Source organism: Schistocerca nitens, chromosome 4 (assembly GCF_023898315.1).
Source record: "Schistocerca nitens isolate TAMUIC-IGC-003100 chromosome 4, iqSchNite1.1, whole genome shotgun sequence".
Taxonomy (NCBI): domain Eukaryota; kingdom Metazoa; phylum Arthropoda; class Insecta; order Orthoptera; family Acrididae; genus Schistocerca; species Schistocerca nitens.
The window spans coordinates 94,480,640-94,502,736 of record NC_064617.1 but is presented as its reverse complement, the minus strand read 5'-3'; the positions used below and the strand labels follow the sequence as shown (position 1 = coordinate 94,502,736).

The following is a 22,097-nucleotide window of genomic DNA, read 5'->3' as shown; positions in this document are numbered from 1 at the left end:
CTGCGGTGAGGAGGGAGAGTGTGGGAACCCAATGTTTGTCCAGGTGTCTGTTACGGTCATGCCACCTGAGTCAGAGTGCGAAGTTGTGTCGCTGTGAGTGCATCAATTCACTCACGAGAGTTTTTTAGGAAAACAACTTTCCATTTCGGTGAAAACGTGATGGAAGATTGTCTTGAGCAATGCGCGGCTGTGAAACTTTGTTTCCTGTTGAGGAAAACGGCCACAAAAACTATTGTAATGCTTAAGACTGCTTTGGGAATGCTGCCCTAAGTACAACCACAGTCTACCAGTGGTTTTCATGTTTTAAAAATGGAGAAATGTCAATTGAAGACCAACCACATTCAGCATGCTCTTCAACATCAAGAAGTGATGAAAATGTCAACAAAATCAATGCCTTTGTTCATGAAGACCGTTGCCAAACCATTGATCAACTCTGTGAGATGTCCGAAATATCACAGAGTTCAATTCACAGAATTTTATCCAAAGATTTGCACATGGGAACAGTTGCAGTCAAATTTGTCCCTCGCCTTCTCAGAGACGGGCAAAGGGAGCTTCGACTTCAGGCATGTTTTGAGCTTCAAAATCAGCTCAAAAAAGAACCCTGAATTTTTTTCCAAGGTGGTTACTGGTGATGAATTGTGGTGCTATGGATATGATCCTGAAATAAAGCAGCATTCAAAGCCAGTGGAAGACAAGTGCCTCTCCTTGTCCCAAAAAAGCTCACTAAGTGATATGAAACATTGAGACAATTTTCATTTGTTTCTTCGATTGAAGAGGTGTTGTGCATGTGGATTTGGTTCCCTTGGGTCAGACCGTCAACCAGGAGTTCTACTTGGAGGTTTTAAAAGGACTGAGGGAGAGTATCTGGAAGAAAAGGGCAGACCTTTGGAACACACACAACTGGTTTCCCCATCACGACAACGCGACGGCCCACACCATCTGACACCGATTGTCCGCCCCTTTTACTCACTGTATCTAGTCCCAATGATTTCTTTTTATTCCCCAGACTCAAAAGGGACATGAAAGGAATGCATTTTGCCACTGTGGAGGAGGTAAAACAAAAAACGCTGTAAGGCATAAAGAGCATACCAATAAGTGAATTTAAAAACTGTTTTGACAATGGAGGGATCATTTGAGGATGTGCGTTGTGGTCAATGAAGAATACTTTGAAGGTGATCAAAATTTGGTGTAAAAATATTAAGAAATAAAGAGGTTATGACAAATTCCCCACTCCCCTTTTTCTTAAATCCCCCCCTCATATTTGTTGTCAAGGATATTGGTTGCATTACCATAAGTTATTTGAACACTGAATATATGCCATGAGAAGCTCGTGTTCACATTGCTTACTTCTGCATGAGGAAATTTATCATCACTTGCAGAAGTTACATATGCAATGCCTTGCAGTAGAAGTGTGAGACTTCAATGTGCACTTTCATTTTAGTTATAGTGTCAAGACCATAATACTGTTTTACCAAAGTAAAATTCTTTACATTAATTCTCCTCTCCAGCTGACAATCACATCAAGGAATACGTCAGTTTAGTTCTTGCTCATGAGATGACCTGTTATTCTCACAGATAGGTGGATTTAATTTCTAAAGAATTATTTCAGCTTCATTTGAGGATTTGCTTGAACAATATTGATATTTTCTTGGGATTGGCTAGACACTGCTTCCTGGCCCCAGCATCACTGGGAACCTTACATCTCAACTTTCAATGATGAATTTCATCAAGAAATCTTTTGTTAATGTAGCTTGATCTGTCCTAGGGACAACGTATACTTGCCAGTAATGATTTTGTAAGGAGAGAAGCATGTCATGTGTTGATGAGGACACATTTGCCCAAAAAGTGATATTACAGCAGCAGAGAGACCTGCTATGTGTTCCCTCAGGCAAATCCTGACATTGTTATCTTACCTGCTGGCACGGGAAATGCAACACTTGTGTTGGGACAAGTGGGGTTATGTTCAGATAATACATTGTTAAACTATCTGATCCAGCATTTAGCATTCAGTGTTGACATGGCGAAAGGGCTGCAGAGGCAGACTAACATCCTCCCTGAAAAGAAGTTTCTCCTCATAGAATATACAAAGAGTCTTAATTCTTATTATGATGTCACAACCTAAATTATACAGCCTTTCGAAGATACACAAGGAAGGGATTCCTTTTAGGCCGATAGTCAGTAACACAGGTGCTCCAAGAAATAATGTAGCAAGATACCTTGTTACGCTGTTGACAACTGGTAGGTTAGTGTCCACATCACATTAGAAATTTGGCAGATTTTGTAAGTAAATTAGGGAGACTGCCCACGTGTGTCCTTGACATTCTAATAAGTTTTGATGTGGCCTCTCCCTTCACTCACATTCCTCTGTGTTGACTTCCACTTAGGTTTTATTCAGTGACCAGTGCTAACAGCAGACAGATGGAGAGCCATGTTACCTACTGTTGCCAATATTTTTATGGAAGGTTTGAGGAACGTGTCTGGCAGTTGAATGTGTTGAAACCTGCCTGTTATTTGACCTCATGGCAGTGACAATTTTCATACCTTTTTCAAAGATCTCAGTTAAAGCCACTAAAATATTCATTTCGCTATGGAATTGGGAAATGATGGATGCCTTCACATCCTTGAAGTGGTGGTCATTGGAATATGCTGTTTATAAGAAGCCAATCTGCACTGATACGTATTTTCAGGCTCATAGCTGTCACAATCCATGCCAGCAAGAAGGGGTAGTCCCTGTCTCGACTCGTAGGGTGCTTGTTATCTAAAACCCAGAAAGTTTGTCAGTCGAATTAGGCCAACAGAGGTTACCTTTCACCAGAATGAGTGCAGTGCGAGATATCAGATTCGCATTGCGCTAGTGACCAAATGTGAACTAAGCGAGTGATGAGAATAATGACATGATGCTCAAGTTTTTAGCATTTTTGCCTTACACAGGTAGTATCTGCAAACGATTGTTATATTCTGAAATAACACAATGTGTTTCTGACCACTGTCTAATAATAGCATCCGTAGGCTCATGTACTAAGTTAGCTTATTTTGCGTAAGGTGGTTGTCAAACATTGAACTCACCTGCAGTTGTTGCACTTTATCTAGTAAGACCTCTTTTTAACGAATTTATAGATCAAAATAGTTTTTCCCTAAATGGAAGTTTAGTTCCATTATGCTGACAAAGTGACCAAAAATTGGAATTTGGAGGTTTTTAGACCGTATCACCACTGCACAGGACTTTGTGCCACATACTCTCATTAATTCATTAGGTATTTGTTTTAAAAGTCTCATCAATGGGTGTCTCCATATAAAGCCAGCATCCAGGCTGAAGAAGAAACTGTTTATATTCATAATTTGCTTTATTCAACTAATGGGATAGAAAAAATGGCCTACAATTAAACAAGAGGGAAAAATCGTTACATATTACCCTTTATATCTTGAAAAAAGAAATTAAGTAAGAGTTCACTTTTTCCTGTCAGCATAATGTGCTGACAAAGATCTAATACAAAACTTACAGCTGAAGCTCCCATCTCCATCTCCTCCTCCTCCTCCTCCTCATCATCATCACAATCATCGCCCAAAGTTCATGGTCTCGTGGCTAGCATTGCTGTCTCGATCACGGGGTCCTGGGTTCGATTCCCGGCCGGGTTGGGGATTTTCTCTTCCCGGGGACTGGGTGTTTGTGTCGTCGTCATCATCATCATTTGTGACAGTGGTTGGATTGGAACGTGAAAAACTTTGACTGTGTGAAAACTGGAACTTTGTACGGGTGCTGGTGACAGTGCAGTTGAGCACCCCACAAACCACTTGTCACCACCACCACCACCACCACCACCATCCCTCACCCTGTTTTTCATCCACCTCTTGCCAATTTTTTTTTTGCATAACATCTACACCTTGCTGAAATTTCTGTGCCAGCTTTCAGGATAATCATAATCGTCGTCATCTTTTATGGCAACTGATGCCGGTATTTGTAAACTGTCTCAACACATGCTGGGTTACAGCATTCCAGCCAGCAACAAACATGTGCACAGTCTGTAAGATATTCATTCTCTTTACATCCTTTTCTACAAGGAATGAAATTTACTGTACAACAGTTATTCTCAATTTAGCTTTCACAGCATGAATTATGCACTGGTCTAGAGGCTACAGGTAATCTGTATACAGTTAGTACGGAGAAACACGATGTCGACACACATGAAGTATGTCATCATCTTTTGGTGTGTAGGACATCTGTCACTCTAGCTTCCAGTTGCACCCCTCTTGGCATTTAAAATGCTAAGAAATTTCACATTAATTTCAGCAGTCAGCAGACACTGCCAATACAATCATAGGTGCACAGCAGTGTTTAAATCACAATAAAATTTACGATTTCTGTTGTTGCTATTGACAGACAGCAGGCAATAATTCTTTCTTTGATTTTTTTGTTCATTATATTTTCTGTTTTTGAGGGAATTAAATTACAAAAGAACCCTTGTTCCATCAGCATCAAAGACATCCCTGGGCCCATATCTGTTATCAGCCATGGTAAAACATTCTTCTTCCATATTCATTACCCCCTCTCCCTCAAGCAATCCTGACAGCAATTTGATGCACTGAAATCTTCAATCCCGAGCTTCAGGGCAATTTATCGGACCTTTCCCATAATAAATTTTCGCCTATGGGAATGTTTCCACTTTTCATTTCATGAAGCCATTTTATGACTAAGATGATGGTGTATAAATCCTTAGGGGGCCTACACATCACGCGTTCAGTTGTGCAGCTTATCAAAAGTGATATCATGTCTGTGCATCAAACTGTACAATTACTGAATGTAACCATGCATTTCAGGCAGGCTGTCTGAATGGTCTTAAGCAGTCTTGAACTGCACAGTTCACTCTGGCAAAGACACACCTTTGGATTTTGCTGAAGGTTTCTAGAATCTTCCTGAAAATTTTTTAAAAGTATAGTTGCCACGTAGAATGTATTAATACAAAAACTGGAACATTCTAGGGCCTGACATAACTTTTGATGGTGTGATGATGAAAATAAACAACTACTGATCTGTGTTTTGGAAGGAATTAAAGAAACAACAAAACTGCAACAAACTACAATTCCCCTTTTTACTTCCCCCATCACCACTAACACTGCACAGGACATCAGAATTGGGAGAAAAACATAAACACTACTCACGTATTAGTCATTAGGCCTGTTCCGACTGACTGACTGCTGCCTACAGGCAATACGAGGAGCGACCTATGATTGTGAGGCATGTGATCTGCATGTCGCCAATCCCTTCAGTCATTATTGCCAGTAGATAATTCCTGATGATGCCACCACTCCTTTATCCAAGCAGCTCCTCATTTGGCCTCACAAGGACTGAATAGACCCCCTACCAGACCTGACTACCACATCAAACCCATTCAGAAATGGGGGTGGTCTGGCCTACATTCAGTTTTAACAAATGCAGAAGGATTGAGAGTTTCTACATACATGAGAGCCTCCTCATTTTTCACTATGTACCAGATAAAGAAGATGTGGCACCAAATTGTGTTTCTTAGCCACATTGATTAATTTATGCTGAATCTTAAGCTTTCTGTTTCTGCTCGCGATAGCTACACAACACTTCCATTGTGTAGAAATCAACACTTCGATAAACAACACAATGTGGTTAATCTGTGCACTTTGCAATGCTTTCTGTGACATCAGATCACAAGACCTACATGTGGAAACTGGCAATGGTTCAAAACTAACAAACAAAAACTATGACCTAGATATCAGCAATAAGAAATGATCAAGTTGGGTTTCAGTTTGCAAACTATTTAATATTTATTTCTTTAAAAGAAGAAATGAATTTTGTCAACATTGTTCTTATGAAAACTTCACTGGGACCAATGGAAACAAACATTTGTTAAAAGCGGAAATCATTTAAAAGAGGGTTCATTAATATGGAGTTTTCCTGTACATCAGGCAGATCATTAGGACCGTTCTATGGAGCATAAGCATTACATATGTTTACAACAGCCAGCAATGCTGCATCTACAAAACAGTTGCTTAGTATCGGTCATCCTATGGAATATAACAACACATGGATTCTGTCATTGCACTTATTCAAATCGTCATGTTTAATTTAGAAATCTATTCAGATTAACCTAGCACTGTTATAGCAAGAACAAACACGATTTATGTTAACACAGTACTTTATAGAGTCAATGTAAGAAACAACGAAGTACAGGTTGCGTGTAGCACTGAACCCATTGAATGGACAACAATAATACAGGTTACAGAAAAGGCCAACTGTATTCCCCCCTCCCCCACATTTCAGCCCTCTTCTAAAGCTATGAGTCTGATCGAACATTAAAGGTAATTTGCTTCACATTCTACCCACCAGTAATAACAAATACTATTTCTTTGGTGGCTCACCAGAGCACGCAAGGGGGCCAACCCAGGTGGCCTCTATAAGCATGTCTGTGAACTGTATGGACACAATCCTGAAACCAAGTGCATCTTGCATCAAGTCTTAGACTTGAAAACTGACTGCCGGTCAGCCGCCACAGAGATTAAGTCCAAGTCGTTCACTAAAGGTGGCCAATAAGACCAAATGCCCCTGACCAGCCATCTGCACAATCTGGCAACACTGTAAGGTGCGGAAGTGTCAGGAGGAAGTGTTGTCTACTTCCGAGATGATGTGTCGTGTGAGCCCGTGGTCTAGTGGTAATTGTCGTGCATTCTAAACTTACAGTCATGTGTTTGCGGCCAACTGTATTCCCCCCTCCCCCACATTTCAGCCCTCTTCTAAAGCTATGAGTCTGATCGAACATTAAAGGTAATTTGCTTCACATTCTACCCACCAGTAATAACAAATACTTCCAGAAACAATTCCGCAGGACGGCTTGTGGCTGCATCACGATCAGAACACCTTACACTCGAGCGTTTCCTCACGCTGCAGCGGCTACTGGCCATCGGCCAGATGCCACCTGTTGCCTGAAATTGAGCGCCGCCTAGGTGAATGCGGCGTAATGCTGTCAGTGTTTGTCTCAACTGTCATTTTCGAATTTGAAGTTCTAGTTATCATCTCACAGTTAAGCATTGGATTTTGCATACTTGAAAATCATGAACTACAGTTAGGTGTTGTAAAACTGGGCCGGCCGGGGTGGTCAAGCTGTTCTAGGCGCTACAGTCTGGAACTGCGTGACCGCCACGGTCGCAGGTTTGAATCCTGCCTCGGGCATGGATGTGTGTGATGTCTTTAGGTTAGTTAGGTTTAAGTAGTTCTAAGTTCTAGGTGACTGACGACCTCTGAAGTTAAGTCCCATAGTGCTCAGAGCCATTTGAGCCATTTGTAAAACTGGGTTGCAAGTGGAAAAAGGTGTAATGTCTGCAACACAGTATTTACTTTTGGTATAACAGAGGGGTGAATGCAGAGGAGGCAACCCGAAAGATTTGAACAGTGTGAGTGGAGCAAATACTTTTGGGAAAAATATGCCAGAAAAGATATTCTTGTTTCAACAAAGATCATTCTGGCACGAACGATTTTCCAAATTACGGAAGTCTCGACTACTAATATAAGTGATGAATTACCATTTAATCATCATGCGACATTTGCATTCAACAGGCAAGGTTCGGAAGTCAGGTTTGGGAGTACTGAATGCTCTAACTAGAAACAACAAAAACCAATGGAGTGACTATTATTGCAGTTTTTCTTGAACGTCATCAGGTCACTCACTGAGCATACCTATGCAATACTCTTACTGGTGATGTGTTATGATGCCTTTATCGTTAACTTCCTACGAAACGGAGGGCTAAACCCTACCAAAAGACATAAACTGGAAAGAGTTGTGTGAACATAATATTTTCCATCTGATAGCTCCAATAGTGTGTTTTGCACTATGAATTCTTCCCCAAGGAAGTGTCCATCACAGCTGGAATTTGTTGCCAACAACTGAGACACCTTTCAGTCACAGTGTATCTGCGTAACTGATTGGCACATGTGTTGTTCAACAGACAGCAGTTATCACTCTCACTGGAATCAATGACTGTGTGCTCTGTGTGTGTGTGTGTGTGTGTGTGTGTGTGTGTGTGTGTGTGTGTGTATGTGTGTGTGTTTTTTCATGTTCACACACAATCTGAATCAATACTATTAACATTAGAGACACAAGCAAGAATAAATATTGCATCAAATATAACTGTAAAGTATTTTAATGCAATGGCTAGTTACAATTGTTACCCAACCCATGTCCTGCATATTACATTAAGTAAGAAAGATGTATTAACTCCATAATATTGTTAGCAGGGACAGTGCGCTCTTGTCGTGGCTCGTGGCCAGTGCAGCAATTAGCAGTGCCCAATGTTGCCCCAATTTGTTTATGTTGGCTGAGTGTGGACACTGCAGCAGACGCTTCACCATAAACATAAAGAAATCACCTTGGCTCTGACTGGAGTGAGCATACTCTACTGGCTGTATATTCTTATTTCAACCAAAGTGAGACTATGCTCATAGGTGCCATGGAGCAATTGGAATGGGTATCATGTCATCAGAATATTAACCAGTGATGAAATGTCTACTCTATTTGAATCCCAAGAAAATAGGAACCTTCTCACAAAGCAATGTGAGGTGATATCAAAATTTATCCAACACACAAAAATTAACTGCTGAGCTTTCATGCACGCAATAGTAGCACACAAGGAAATATTACGTCTTGGAAGCATATACTTCATTTCCTCCTCTCATCTCAACATTCTTGTTTTAGTATAAAGTGTGAAAGTAAAGACAAAAAACTAAAGTTTCTGAGAAGCTTGTAAGACATTTCCTCTTCTCATACCACAGATTTAGTATGAAGTGAAAGATAAACAGTTTAGGGTTCTGAAGTATAATGTGACACCAGATTATTATCACAGGCCCTATTGGAAATGCAAATAGCAGGGAGCCCTCCATTCTTTTGTCCAACAGCCTATTTCCTTTCATGCATTGCTACTGCATGCAGATTTTTATTTAAGGACTTGCGGGCATCAAGTTCTTCAGCACAATGAGCCTTACGTTACTGTGCTAATTACGATATGGGAAAAATGCAACAAAGACGAGTTCCCCTAGAGCAGTGAAGATATTTGCCCATGTGTGTATTCAGCAATGACTGCCAGCTGCCACAACACTTTACAGAATTCATGCAGTGTTTGATATTTTTCTGCTTACACTATCTTTCGATTAACCTCCCACAGAGCTATGCCCACCCTGGGTTTAAATTGCCACACAGAGATCTCTCACTGCATTTGTGCCTTAAAAATGACAGGATGTTCAATTGTCAAAATAACAGGGGTTGTGAAGGATGTTACCATGCTGCATCGTGCTAAGTGATTTGAATATATCCATTCAATCTACAAATTCTGTTAAGGACACAATTACTCAATGGATCTTTTAAAATTTTTCAAAATAGAACACATTTTTGCCAACAGCGTGCAGAGTCATTTTATCTTTGCACTCTTAACACTACACGAAAATTCATGTAGTAATCTATCATTTCACGTAACTCCTTGGGGCAGTTGTTACCAACATCTAACAGGTTACAAGACCCCCAATTATGTGTCTGTCATATGCAGAAATAGGTTTGTGACCAGAGACCATTTCCAAGCTTTCAATCAATACATCTACTAAAGGAAACATGTTTTAAGGATATGTATTCTGGTTTGTCACTGGAGTGAACTGCCTGGCAGGCTGGATGAACAGCCCTTCAAAGAAGATGAAGTAATAGTAGATGTGTCATAAGAAAATGTACAGACCCGTCACCATAACTGTAACACAAGCAGCAGTTGGAAACTCGAGACTTTTGCAGGTGAAGCAGTTACTTATGATACAATATCCTGTAGAAACACCAGTAACACCCAATTGGAGCTAGATAAAACGCTGCCTTGGAGTAAAGACAGACATTTAGCTATTGAGACAGAGAAATTTTGAGGTGGGTACTTCAGGAAAATATGTGATTAATGAAAATACATGATTAAGTGGTCACAATTAATTACACCTGAGAGTAACAAAGAGTATGGATATAAAGTTCAACAATTGCCGACACTCAAGAGTTGGGAAAGCAAGTGTTTGGCTTTGGTTTATTGGTACAATGCAGATATTGGTCTATGAATTGCTTATAAAACACTTGTATGGCTTATACAGGAATAGATTGGGCTAACAAAGAACATACAGAGTATATGAAGAACAATGCAGATGGTGACAGTGTTATTTGGATCACAGGAGAGTGTCATAGCAATGCTGAAAAACCTCAACTACTGTTAACTCTGAAGGAAGATGTCTAACATCTAGAAAAAAACTACTTGGAAAATATCAAAAAACAATTTTTAGGATGGAATTTGTGAACATTTTTTATCACTTTACTTATTGTCCCCCCCCCCCCCCCCTGCAGAGCCTATGAAGATGAAATTTGTAATAAAAACTTGTAGAGATACCTTAGCATGCTTTAATCACCCACTCCATCCATAAATGGAATGGAAAGATACATTAATGTGTCATATAGTGAAAAGTATCCTCTGCACTGCACTTAACAGTGATTCAAAGAGAATAACTCTTGATCCGTAGATTCTGAAATGTTGCACTCTGTCCCCATCCTCCACCAGCATTTATTGGTATATTATTTGCCTAAGATGTAAAAAAAAAAAGTTCGTCTTCAGGCCACGAGTGGCCTACCGGGACCATCTGACCGCCGTGTCATCCTCCGTGGAAGATGCGGATAGGAGGGGCGTGGGGTCAACACACCGCTCTCCCGGTCATAAGATGGTATTCTTGACCGAAGCCACTACTATTCGGTCGAGTAGCTCCTCAACTGGCATCACAAGGCTGAGTGCACCCCGAAAAATGGCAACGGTGCATGGGGGCCTGGATGGTCACTGATCCAAGTGCTGACCATGCCCGATAGCGCTTAACTTCGGTGATCTCACGGGAACCGGTGTAACCACTGCGGCAAGGCCATTCCCACATTTGCCTAAGATGTACATAATATTTTTGTCTGAAGCTAATGGAGGGTTTCAAGTGCCGGTTAATATTTTTAATATGTAGATATAAGTGGTTTTAGGGGGATAGAATGAATTGCCTGTAGTTGCCTTCAAAAGATAAATTTAGGTATTGCCAATAGACAAACACAAAAGTACAAAATGCCTATCCCAGCTTTTGGTACTACTGGATCTTTAGCTCTCCTTGTCCTCACAACAGGTGAGTCCATCTCACCCTGAGAAACCCATCCTCCTTTTATAAACTTTCCTAGCCCATCCTCCTTTCCTCTCTCTGGAAGAAATTAATAGCTCTGAAAATTGGATAGTTTTTTGTACTTTTATTTGTGTGTAGCAACAGTGCTGGAGGGTCATCTCCTGGCCATCCATTCTGCCTCCTTGTCACTTCTCTAGTAATTTTTCCTTTTGATGTGAATGTTATACTTGGATTACCAACACAGAAAAAAGCACAGATTAGCAGATAGATAAATAAAGAGATCAGATTCTTATGATCAGTCTAACAGATGTTCTACAACTGTTGCTGCTGCAAGCACCACATGCAGCAGTTCAGGGGTATCCTTAGTCAATTGCAATTGTCAAATGGTTATTTTGGGTGGCAACAACTTTTTTCCAAACTGAAGGTGTATTATTCCATTCATTTGTAAGCAGGAGCTAGCATAGGTTACAGAAACCCAGTACCAAATGTGACATATGTTTTCCACAGTAGAAACATGAGAGAAAGACACTCAAACAACTGAACTTCACTGTTATTTGTGAAAGAGAACAATCCTCCTACTCATTAGGCTGATGAGAATGTGACAGCGAAAAAGCCAGGCATCAGAAAGCTGTCCTTCATTTACAAGAAAGAAAAGGGTTTAATTCATGGCTAGTTAATTAGCATCAGCTTACAGAATGTTTCCAATAAATTCTGTACCTTCACCATCAGATTCACTTTGTTGTTCACCACTTTCCAGCTTTCGTCTCTTTCGCTCACGGCTCTCACTTCGCTCTCCCTTCATGCTGACCTCGTGTAAGGTACGTTCTTTTTCTTTCTCTAAGTGGCGTCGCTCTCGTCTGGCTTCTAGTTCTCTCCTGTATACCTCTTTCTGGCGAACCATTTCCCGGTCTGTAAACACATAACACAGTGCAATCTTTAACCTCACCGGAATACCATGATAATTCAATTTAAAACACCCCAGCTATCTGATTGAGGTAACAATACAGGCAAATAAAAGAGAAAAATTCACTGACAAAGAGGAAACCATATGGTCGAGCCTTTTCTATGATGAAAGAAATTATCAGGCAACAGATACTCAGAGGAAGACAAATCATTTCAACATTTCAAACACCACTAGGAGAGAGATATGGGTACGTCAAGATAAAATATGAAATTCCTACCTTCTTTCTTTAGGAATACATACTACCAACTCTGTTTTGGTATATTTTGAGGAATGTATTGCCCATGACCTTGATGAAAGAACCAGTTTGCCATTCCCCAGGAGTGATTAGGAAAATCCATAGAGGTTATAATAAGAATTGCCAAAACCAGGATTTCACCCTGGTATTTGCTGAACGTGCGTCCAATTTCTGACAGACACATCAAGTCACTTGACACAGTATCAAAGATCCAGAATAATGAACTTTTACAACATTCAATAGATCTGAAAGCTTAAATTTTCACAAAGCTTTAAAATTGAGACAAGTCAACAAAATACACCATCATATTTCCCATCTTATCAATAAGTTAATGGTACCAATGGTCTCCATCAATTTAGCATTCACTAGAGTATTTCAATTCAGTTCATTATCATTAAAGCATTACCTGCTTCCAAAAGCCGTTCTTTCCTTAACTCTTTTTCGAGTCTCTCTGCTTTTTCCCGTGCCGTCTCATGTCTAACTGGTGGTGGTGGCGGTTGTTGCTGCATCTGTTGTTGGTGTTGCTGCATCATCATATCCTGTTGTTGTTGCTGTGAGCGTCGACTTCGTTGATCCATCTTAATTCTTCTATCAGAGCTTTCCTGGGCTCTTCTTTTATCCAAAAGACGCTCTCGCAGATCCTCCAACATACGGTCCCCCCTCTCCTGCTGCTGCTGTTTACTACTGCTGCTGCTACCACCTCCTCTTCCATCAGAAGAACGCTTTGACTCACCACGACTGGTCGGCATCTGTTCTCGTCTCTCTCTGCAAATGTGACGGAAGTAATGTTAGTTTGGTTCTCATCTGACAGTACCGGAGATTATTGTACATTACTGTACCACTTGGGCTCATATCCTCTTTTTTTTAAATACTAATAATAAACTCAATTTAGTTACCACAGATCAAAGAAGAGCACATAACAATACTGCTCGTAAACTGGCCAGGTCTGATATTTCCGTCATTTGCAATTTGTATGAACTGCACTATTTCTGCACATGCCGACTCACCACATACCAAACAATTAATCACCTCTCAAAATCAAATCTAAAAATATTATCATACAAGGCACAGTTTGTCCACCCATAAAATGATCATTCTAGCAGACCAAGTCCAGTGTCGATAAGAAAACACAACGGTTCATCATTAGCGTCACGGACACCAATAAATTTCATTAACAAAAGCACTCAAAATTTCTTCAAATTCTTTATATGTCTCACAAAACATCTGTATTGCAAGAGAAACTTGTCCAACACCATAAAAACAATGCTCAACTCTAAGCCAAACAAACGACTGCCTACGGCTGACATATGATTTATGACAACCGTGTATGAAGAAGACTGTTCAACAAAACATACAGCCATGTGATCACTTCTGAAAACTGTTGTTTATATCAACTGTTGCACAATTTAATACATATATTAAAAGTTACGTGATTTACCTTTGCATTCATACTACCTTCAACTATATCTCAATATTAGATTGAAAATGTTAGAGCAGGTGTTAGGTGCTCGTGAAAATTTTAAAAATGATAATATGAAGGGCTCTACAACAAAATTTAGTTTGTCAGTAAAATTCCCGGAGTCCCACGACACTCAAATAAAGTTCACTTAGATAATATTCGCCATCATTACAGACAATTATTCTAACTGTACCCTGGCACAGAGTGGGACTGTCTTACACAAGCTCATTCCTTTATGTACTCACAGTATTTCAACATCAAAGCATGTTTGAATCACCTGTGGCTTTTCTATTAGCCAGACCCTATCTCATGTGTATCTCTCCTATTTCCATCATAATTTTGCTTTCTATATCTACATATATACACTCATGCTCATAAATTAAGGATAACTGCAGAATGTGGTGCCACAAAACATGGCACTACACAAAACTGGTGCTAATAGCATAGGCACATAGGGAACACACAAGACACAGATCTGTAAGTCCACGGTATTGGTAATAAGTTGAGAAAACTGTCCCGAAACACGTGCTACAAAACGTCACTGTTTCCTGTGCATGTACCCCAACATCAATATGTGATGCACACATACACAGGCCACAAAACGGGTTGGCATACTCTGGATCAGGGGGTTGAGCAGCTGCTGGGGTACAGCCTCCCATTCTTGCACCAGTGCCTGTCGGAGTTCCTGAAGTGTCGTAGGGGTCTGAAGACGTGCAGCGACACGTCGACTGAGAGCATCCCAGACGTGCTCGATGGGGTTTAGGTCTGTAGAACAGGCAGGCAACTCCATTTGCCTAATATCTTCTGTTTCAAGGTACTCCTCCACGATGGCAGCTCAGTGGGGCCGTGTGTTATCATCCATCAGGAGGAAGGTGGGACCCGCAGCACCCCTGACAAGGTGGACATACTGGTGCAAAATGACATCCCGATACACCTAACCTGTTACAGTTCATCTGTCAAAGACATTCAGGGGTGTACGTGCACCAATCATAATAATAACCTCCATACATGTCTCTTTCAAGGACATTAAGGGGTTGGAATCTGGTTCCTGGTTCACGCCAGATGAAAACCCAGCGAGAATCACTGTTCAGACTATACTTGGACCCGTCCATGAACATAACCTGGGACCACTGTCTCTAATTGACCATGTACTGTGTTCTTGACACCAGGCTTTAAGGGCTCTCCTGTGACCAGGGGTCACTGGATTGCACCTTGCAGGTCTCCAGGCAAATAAACCATGTCTGTTCAGTCGCCTGTAGACTGTGTGTCTGGAGACAACTGTTCCAGTGGCTGCGGTAAGGTCCCAAGCAAGGCTACCTGCAGTACTCCGTGGCCGTCTGCAGGCACTGATGGTGAGGTAACGGCCTAGTTCACTGTGGAGGTCCTGTACTGTAGCACCTGGACACGTTTCCTGTCTGCTGGAATCATCGCCCTAGTATTCTACCCCTCATAATGTCATCAATATGTGTTCTTTGAGCCATTTTCAACACACAGTCACCATTAGCACATCTGAAAATGTCTGCACACTTACTCGCTGCACCGTGCTATGACATGCACCCACACACCTCTGCATATGTGGACTGCTGCCAGCGCCACCATGTAACGACCGCAGGTCAAATGCACCGCATGGTCATACCCCGAGGTGATTTGAACCCCCAAACCACCCACCAGAGTGTTGTTTCACCATGTATCAGCATTATCCTTAATTTATGAGCATGAGTGTACTTCATAAGCCTCTGTACAGTGGAGGCTTACTGTTATTACTGTTGATCTGATTTAGGGAATGTCACATCACAGTCTTTCGTGATCCTATTAAATTATAACACACACACACACACACACACACACACAACAAGTGAAACCACATTGCTGTGTGGCAGTGTGGTTTCAATTGCCTGAGACTGCAGTTGCGTGTGTGAGTTGCGTTTGAGTGTGTGTGTGTGTGTGTGTGTGTGTGTGTGTGTGTGTGTGTGTGTGTAGTCTATCATTGACAAATGCCGTAACGGCTGAAAGCTTTAATTGTGAGAGTGTTTTTGTTGTGCCAATCTGTGACTCAGCATCTCCGCTATATGGTGCATAGCAACTTGATAAGTTTTTCACACTTTTCTTATTCTCAGCTAAAGTAAAAGCTAGGCCCAACTTATGTTTGTTGCCATCCTCTTGTCAGAATATAAAACATACCCCTCTTGTCAAAATATAAAGCATACCCTGTGAAGGTATAGCTTACTGAAACTTGAATGCCACAAACACTACAAAAGGAGAATCCTCCTGTGGGAGCAGAAGTCATGTGAGGGGGAACTAAGTCCTCTAGGGAGACTGGTAAGTTTGAATCGTCCAATCTTTGTAACTGTTCGCTTTTACTGTCACCAGCTGGCTTTGACTACTAAGTGCTGCTTGCACAGATGTTCTATTTTAAAGCCGCCTTTGCAGTGGTAGGTTATCAGTGTTGGAGTATCCCTCCTGGACCCACAATGATAGCGACAAAGGAGTTGCCTGGACTCTAATATCCAGACATGACGGAAGCTGACTACCTGCTCCACAGCTTTGCCCACATGGCTGGTGAATGTAACCTTCCCAATCAAAAGGACAGGGATTAAAATAGCTTCCTTTCAGATATAGAAAAATGGTCCTATATTAAATTAAAATGTTCAAGGAGTATATCCTTGGCATTCCTGTTACAGTGCTGTAAAATGCTGTAATGGATTTTGTTTTAACATAATGTCATGTCAAGTGCAACAATGTCATATCCACCAGGGATAGACAAGGAGCAAACCTATTCAATGATGGAAATGAAGTCCGAACTGCCCCTAACAACAATCATTTGGGAAAGACCCCCTAACAACAATCATTTGGGAAAGACAGAAAGCCATATCCTGGTCTGCAGTGGTAATGACTCGAGCAAAAGCTCCACCACAGTCTGTGAAATGTCTCCTTTGTTGGTCATGAGACTGCTCCTCTTTGTTACTGAACTAACAGTGTGCCCTCCACTTCTTACTGAAATTCTTCAAAAAGTTTCTCATACACGAGATGTTTGCTGTTGATACAACACATCAAATACACAGGGAGAAAGTGAAGAATCACTTCTGTCACTTGTTGATAACAGTTTGGTTTTCTTACTGCATAGCAAACATTCCAAGAAAACTGATAAACTGTGCACTTTGCACTACCCTTACAAGTGCCTTGTAATGCTTCATAATGCAGTTATGTACACCAGTTGCAAGTATATAAGTAAACAAAAAATGTCTGTCGTAAACAGAGATGTGTTATTAGATGTACTTGCTGGATGGACACCAACTAACAGGCAGTTATTACATGTAATATCACATAGAAAACTAGAAACAGCAACTTGGCTTAATAACTGAAAGCACTCCATTAATCGTACTGAGGAAATCTGGTAATTCATTTTCATTTAACTAATTTTTTTTTTTCGAGAAACTGGGATAATAGCCAAAGCTACATATGCGGCACCATCATCTATTAACATATTCATCTTGTTTCGTGACATGGTTGGTTCACCAAAGTATTACAGCAAATTACTTTTGGATCAAAGGAGACCACTCACTGAAAAGCAGAAGAGTTGAGTTGTCGACAGGCACATACAGAAGAAAGAAAGCTTTCTAGCTTTTGAAGTTATCGTTTGACAAGCTAGAGTAAAACACACACACACACACACACACACACACACACACACACACACACACACACACACACACCTAGGCCCCTGCATGGTGCTGGCTGGAATAACAGAGCAAATGCTATTTTTAGAGGCATGTGGCCTAGTTGTGGTGAGGGTATTGTTGGTGGGGTGCATGGAGGGAAAGGGAGGTGGGAGGCAGCGAGAGGGATTGGGGGTGAGTGGCTAGTGGCTCGGAAGGAGGCAACCGATTTGATGGATAGGAATGTGGTAGGGAGGGCTGGTAGATATACAGTCATCATCATCAGCAGCAGCAGCATCATCATCATCAGTTTTCTGCTACATTATCAGGTCCTTTACCTCTCCATTTTCTGTGATCCATTTCTTCCTTCTTAAGGCTGCTGTATGTTGTACCGCCCATCACATCATCCAGTATCTGAAATCTCTTCCTTCCTCGCTTCCTTTTCCCTTCTACATAACCCACATAACACAAATATACAGCATAACTAAACTTTTATGTTCCCGTAATTAACGTTTTCCGGCTGTTTACGACATTTTTGATTGGTCCCATCAAATTTTCTATGCCCACAATGTTAATTTGCACCTGATTTTGCATCAACATATTTATAATTTTCCCATGATTTACACATTACGAAAAAATGTTTGTGGAGAAAAAATGATGCAGGCATGATGTTGGCCGTCCAGTAGTGGTTAATCTTCTTGACACCAAGGCACTCTACTCAGCAGATTTGAACTGGTAAACGTGTAAAAGTTTGAACAATTCGTGCCATATCTCCCATCCTGCCAAGATCTACTTGGCATGGTGGCTGATGGGAGTAACTAGGTTCGTTTGAATGAAGATATCGTGATCAATAACCACCATTTCCAAACAGTGTGGGGACGTGAATTGAGAGGAGGTGACAGGACAGAGCAAGGGGAAACTTGAGTGGAGGGTGTGTGGGTTTGGGTTACCTGACGTGTGTTGTAAGGTAACTCCTATCTGAGTAGTTCAGAGAAGCTGGTGAGGGAAGGATCTACATGGCTCAGATTGTGAAGCAGCCACTGAAATTGAGCACACTGTTATCAGCTGCATGTTGTGCCACTGGGTGGTCAACTATGTTTTTGGCAATAGCTTGGCGGTGGTCGTTCATCCTGGTGAACAGCTGTTTGGTAGTCATACTGAAATAAAAAGCTGTGCATTGTCTGCTGCAGAGTGGGTATATGACATGGCTGTTTTCACAGGCAGCCTGGCTTCTGATGGGTTAGGATAAATCTGTGACAGGATTGGTAGGATAATCTTGTGACAGGACTGGAGCAGGAGCTGCTGGATGGGTGGATTGGGCAGGTCTTGCATCATGGTCTGCCACAGGGATATGATCCCTGGGTTGTGAGTGGAAGTGGTATAGGGATGGACTAGGATTTTGTGTAGGTTGTGCGAGTTACAGAACACCACTTTATTAGGGGTAAGGGGTAGAAAGGATCTTGGGTAGGACCTCCCTCATTTCAAGACAGGATGAGAGATAATTCAAGCCCTGATGGAGGATGTGGTTCAGCTGTTCAAGCCCAGGATAATGAAGTGGCTGCTCCTTTGTATGTGATTCTTAGGGATGGTGGGAGGATTGGATGTGTGTGAGGATATGGCACAGAAAATCTGTTTGTGGACTAGGTTTGCGGGTGGGGTGGGGCAAGTGAGAGGGGGAAGGCGAGGTGTGTGGGTGGTACTGCTCATCTGTGAAGGTCTTTGTGAGGCCCTCAGACTACTGGGCAAGGAAGTTCTCGTCACTGAATTTATGACATCTGGCTAGAATGTATGGGAGGGATTCTTTGGTGTGGAAGGGATGGTAACTGTCGCAATGCAGGTACTGTTCATGGTTCATGGGTTTAATGTGGACACAAATATGGATGGGGCCATCAGAGGTGTGGAGGTCAACTTCTAGGACCACATGAAGCACATGGGATAGATGGTGATGAGGTTATGATGAAATGTAAATAGGGTGTTTTGGCCCTGAATCCATATCACAAAGATATTGCTAATGAGTCTGAACCAGATGGTGGGTGGGGAGTGGGGGGGGGGGGGGGGGCTAGGTAGGTTTCCTCTAGATCGGGGACTCTTTTAAGTTTTCCTCTGACGAAACATGAGCTGCGGCGACTGGCGCTATTTAGGCGCCACTTGTGTCGCTGATATCGACACTCGTCTGCTCTTGTATCTCTGACTGTTCTGCTTTGGTTTTCCGGCTTGGCGTGTGACCGGGCTCTCTCTCCGGTCGGCATTCAATGAGGCAACATGTTTTGAAAACAGGCCCTCGTCTCTATCCACTGTGCCTGGGCCTCGCCATCCATGCCGTTTTGCCGCGCGCCGGTTGTACGGAGCTAGGTAGTCACCGCGTTTGTGTGTGAACTGGTGGTGGGTCCATCATCTCATACTGGACATCTCCTCATCGTGTAACTGGAAGCATTAAGTTACGTATGATTCATTTTCTGCTGCTAACCTGTGAAGATTTGGGAAACTTATGGTGACATGCTGTACCTGCCGGAGATCAGTTAAGTGTTATACTGAACTTGCGAAGTCTAGAGTTTTACTGCCTGTTTTAAAGGTTCCTTGCAGTATTAATTTGATGTAGTATGTTAATTAGTGTGCTCACTCTTTGCTCAGTTTTGGTTTTAGACTTTTTTTAATATGAAGGACACAGCTTTTGTCAACTCAGCGTAATTTTAATTGTTCTTTTATTCGGTAGATGTCTCAGTTTGGTTTTCAGTTATGTTACAGATAGTCACATAGTTAATAAGCCTTGCATGGTCTTGAAAAGGGTGAATCACGAGTTGCATTTATCTGCCACGTGAATTATTTGCTGTTAAAGAAAAAGTCTGGTATGTGCGGCAGCTGGGGTTCGTCGCCTTGGAGGGCAGGCTGAGATTGTGCGTGTGTTTGGCATGTTTTCTGCTCTGGCTTGCAGCCTGATCATCTTCGAAATTGTTTGGCGGTTGCTTTCTACTCGTTTGTTCTGAGTACCACCGTGTATAAGCTGCACTTTCGTCCTTTAGTTAATTATCTGGCCTGTCCGCCAGGATGGATGATACCTTTTCTTAAGTAACTCAAGCTGAATCATTAGTGTTGTGTAAATTTTGGTTACGATAGCAATGAACTTGATAGTCTGCTTATGGTGGTGACTGTCTGTAATCCTTTTGCAATCAGATCTAATTATTACTTTTAAAATACTGTTTGTTATGTTAATCCATGATCCAATCACACAGTTTTTCTGGTTAAAGTCAGTTGCATATTTTCTTAAGGGGACAAAGGTCTGAATTAAATTTTCATACTGTTATCTGATTTGTAACTATGTAATAAAGAAATTTGTTCAGAAGTTGACATTAAAATTATGTACCAACCACGAGTTTGTGCATCAGCAAAGATCCCTAGGTTCCTATCTCCTTTGAGTAGCTGTGGTTAAATTGCAATTTGGTTTTTGTAGCACGTAATTTGCATGGTAACACAGCTCAGAACAATTTGAAAATGCTGGTACTATGGCAGGTCATCTTATTTATTTTGAAGGTTAATAAAATTTTAAAAAAATGGAGGTAAGGAATTCCTGGAAGCTAATTAGGGCAAGGTTAGTTTGAAGGAGAGGAGGGTCGCTGTTAAATGGTGGTATGAACTGGGAGAGGCAACATTAATTGTTGGGATTAGGTTGGCTTTGGCTGGGGGATTGATGGCAAAGAAGCGTATCCATCGTAGGGATCGGGAGAAGGAGAGTAAGTCTCTGACAAATCCAACATGGCTAAGATTGGGTGCAGGGCTGAAGGTTAGGCCTGTGGATATGACTGAAACTTCTAGAAGACTGAGGTTTCTGGTGGAGAGTTAACAACAGCATTTTGGATCTGCATGGGTTCTCAGTTTTGTGGAGTGCTGGGAGCAAGTTTTGGAAGCTGTGGTAAGTAGAAGAGATCAGCTAGGCAAGATTGTGTGAGGGGTTGACAAGGGACATCCTGCCCATCCTTCCTAAATTGGTGTTCCATCGCCCAACCAACTTACAAAACACCCTAGTCCATCTCTATGCCACTCCCATTCCCAACCTCTTGCCACAGGAATGTGATCCCTTTGGCAGACCAACGTGCAAGATCAGCCCAATCCACCCACACAGCACTTCCTATTCCAATCCTAGCCATATCAAGTACCGTCTTTGTATAGCTTTTTATGTCAGTATAACTGCCAACCAGCTGTCCACAAGGACGAATGGCCATTGCCAAACTGTGGCCAAGAACAAAGTTGACCACCTAGTTGCACAACATGCAGCTGAACACAAAATGCCTAATTTCTATGGCTGCTTCACAACCCGAGCTATCAGGACCTTCCCCCCCGTTTCTCTCTGAACTACACAGACGAGTGTTACTCTTATAACACATGCTCTGTTCCCGTAATCATCCTGGCTTCTATCTCAGGTAACCTATTGTCCTCACACCCCCCACCTAGCAGTTTCCCCTTCCAGAATGAGATTTTTCACTCTGCAGCAGAGTGTGCGCTGATATGAAACTTTCTGGCAGATTAAAACTGTGTGCCGGACCGAGACTCGAACTCGGGACCTTTGCCTTTCGCAGGCAAGTGCTCTACCAACTAAGCAACCCAAGCACGACTCACTA

At 41.8% G+C, this 22,097-nt stretch overlaps 1 protein-coding gene across 7 annotated transcripts in view; it reads right to left on the bottom strand.

Annotated features, from left to right (window-relative positions):
* The window catches only part of LOC126251497 (cyclin-dependent kinase 11B), a 114,581-nt gene that overhangs the window by 46,970 nt on the left and 45,514 nt on the right, over positions 1-22,097 (bottom strand). For 5 of the 7 annotated variants that reach the window (XR_007545741.1, XR_007545742.1, XR_007545743.1 and 2 more), the window contains exons 4-5: positions 12,776-13,134; positions 11,888-12,079 (exon numbers count right to left, since the gene is read on the bottom strand). Coding sequence is in view for 1 of the 7 variants with exons in the window: in XM_049951969.1 (XP_049807926.1) it covers positions 11,888-12,079; positions 12,776-13,134 (551 nt within the window). In the remaining 6 variants the exon portion in view is untranslated. The remainder of the gene's footprint in view (positions 1-11,887; positions 12,080-12,775; positions 13,135-22,097) is intronic. The other 2 variants (XR_007545745.1, XR_007545746.1) reach the window with 1 other exon arrangement.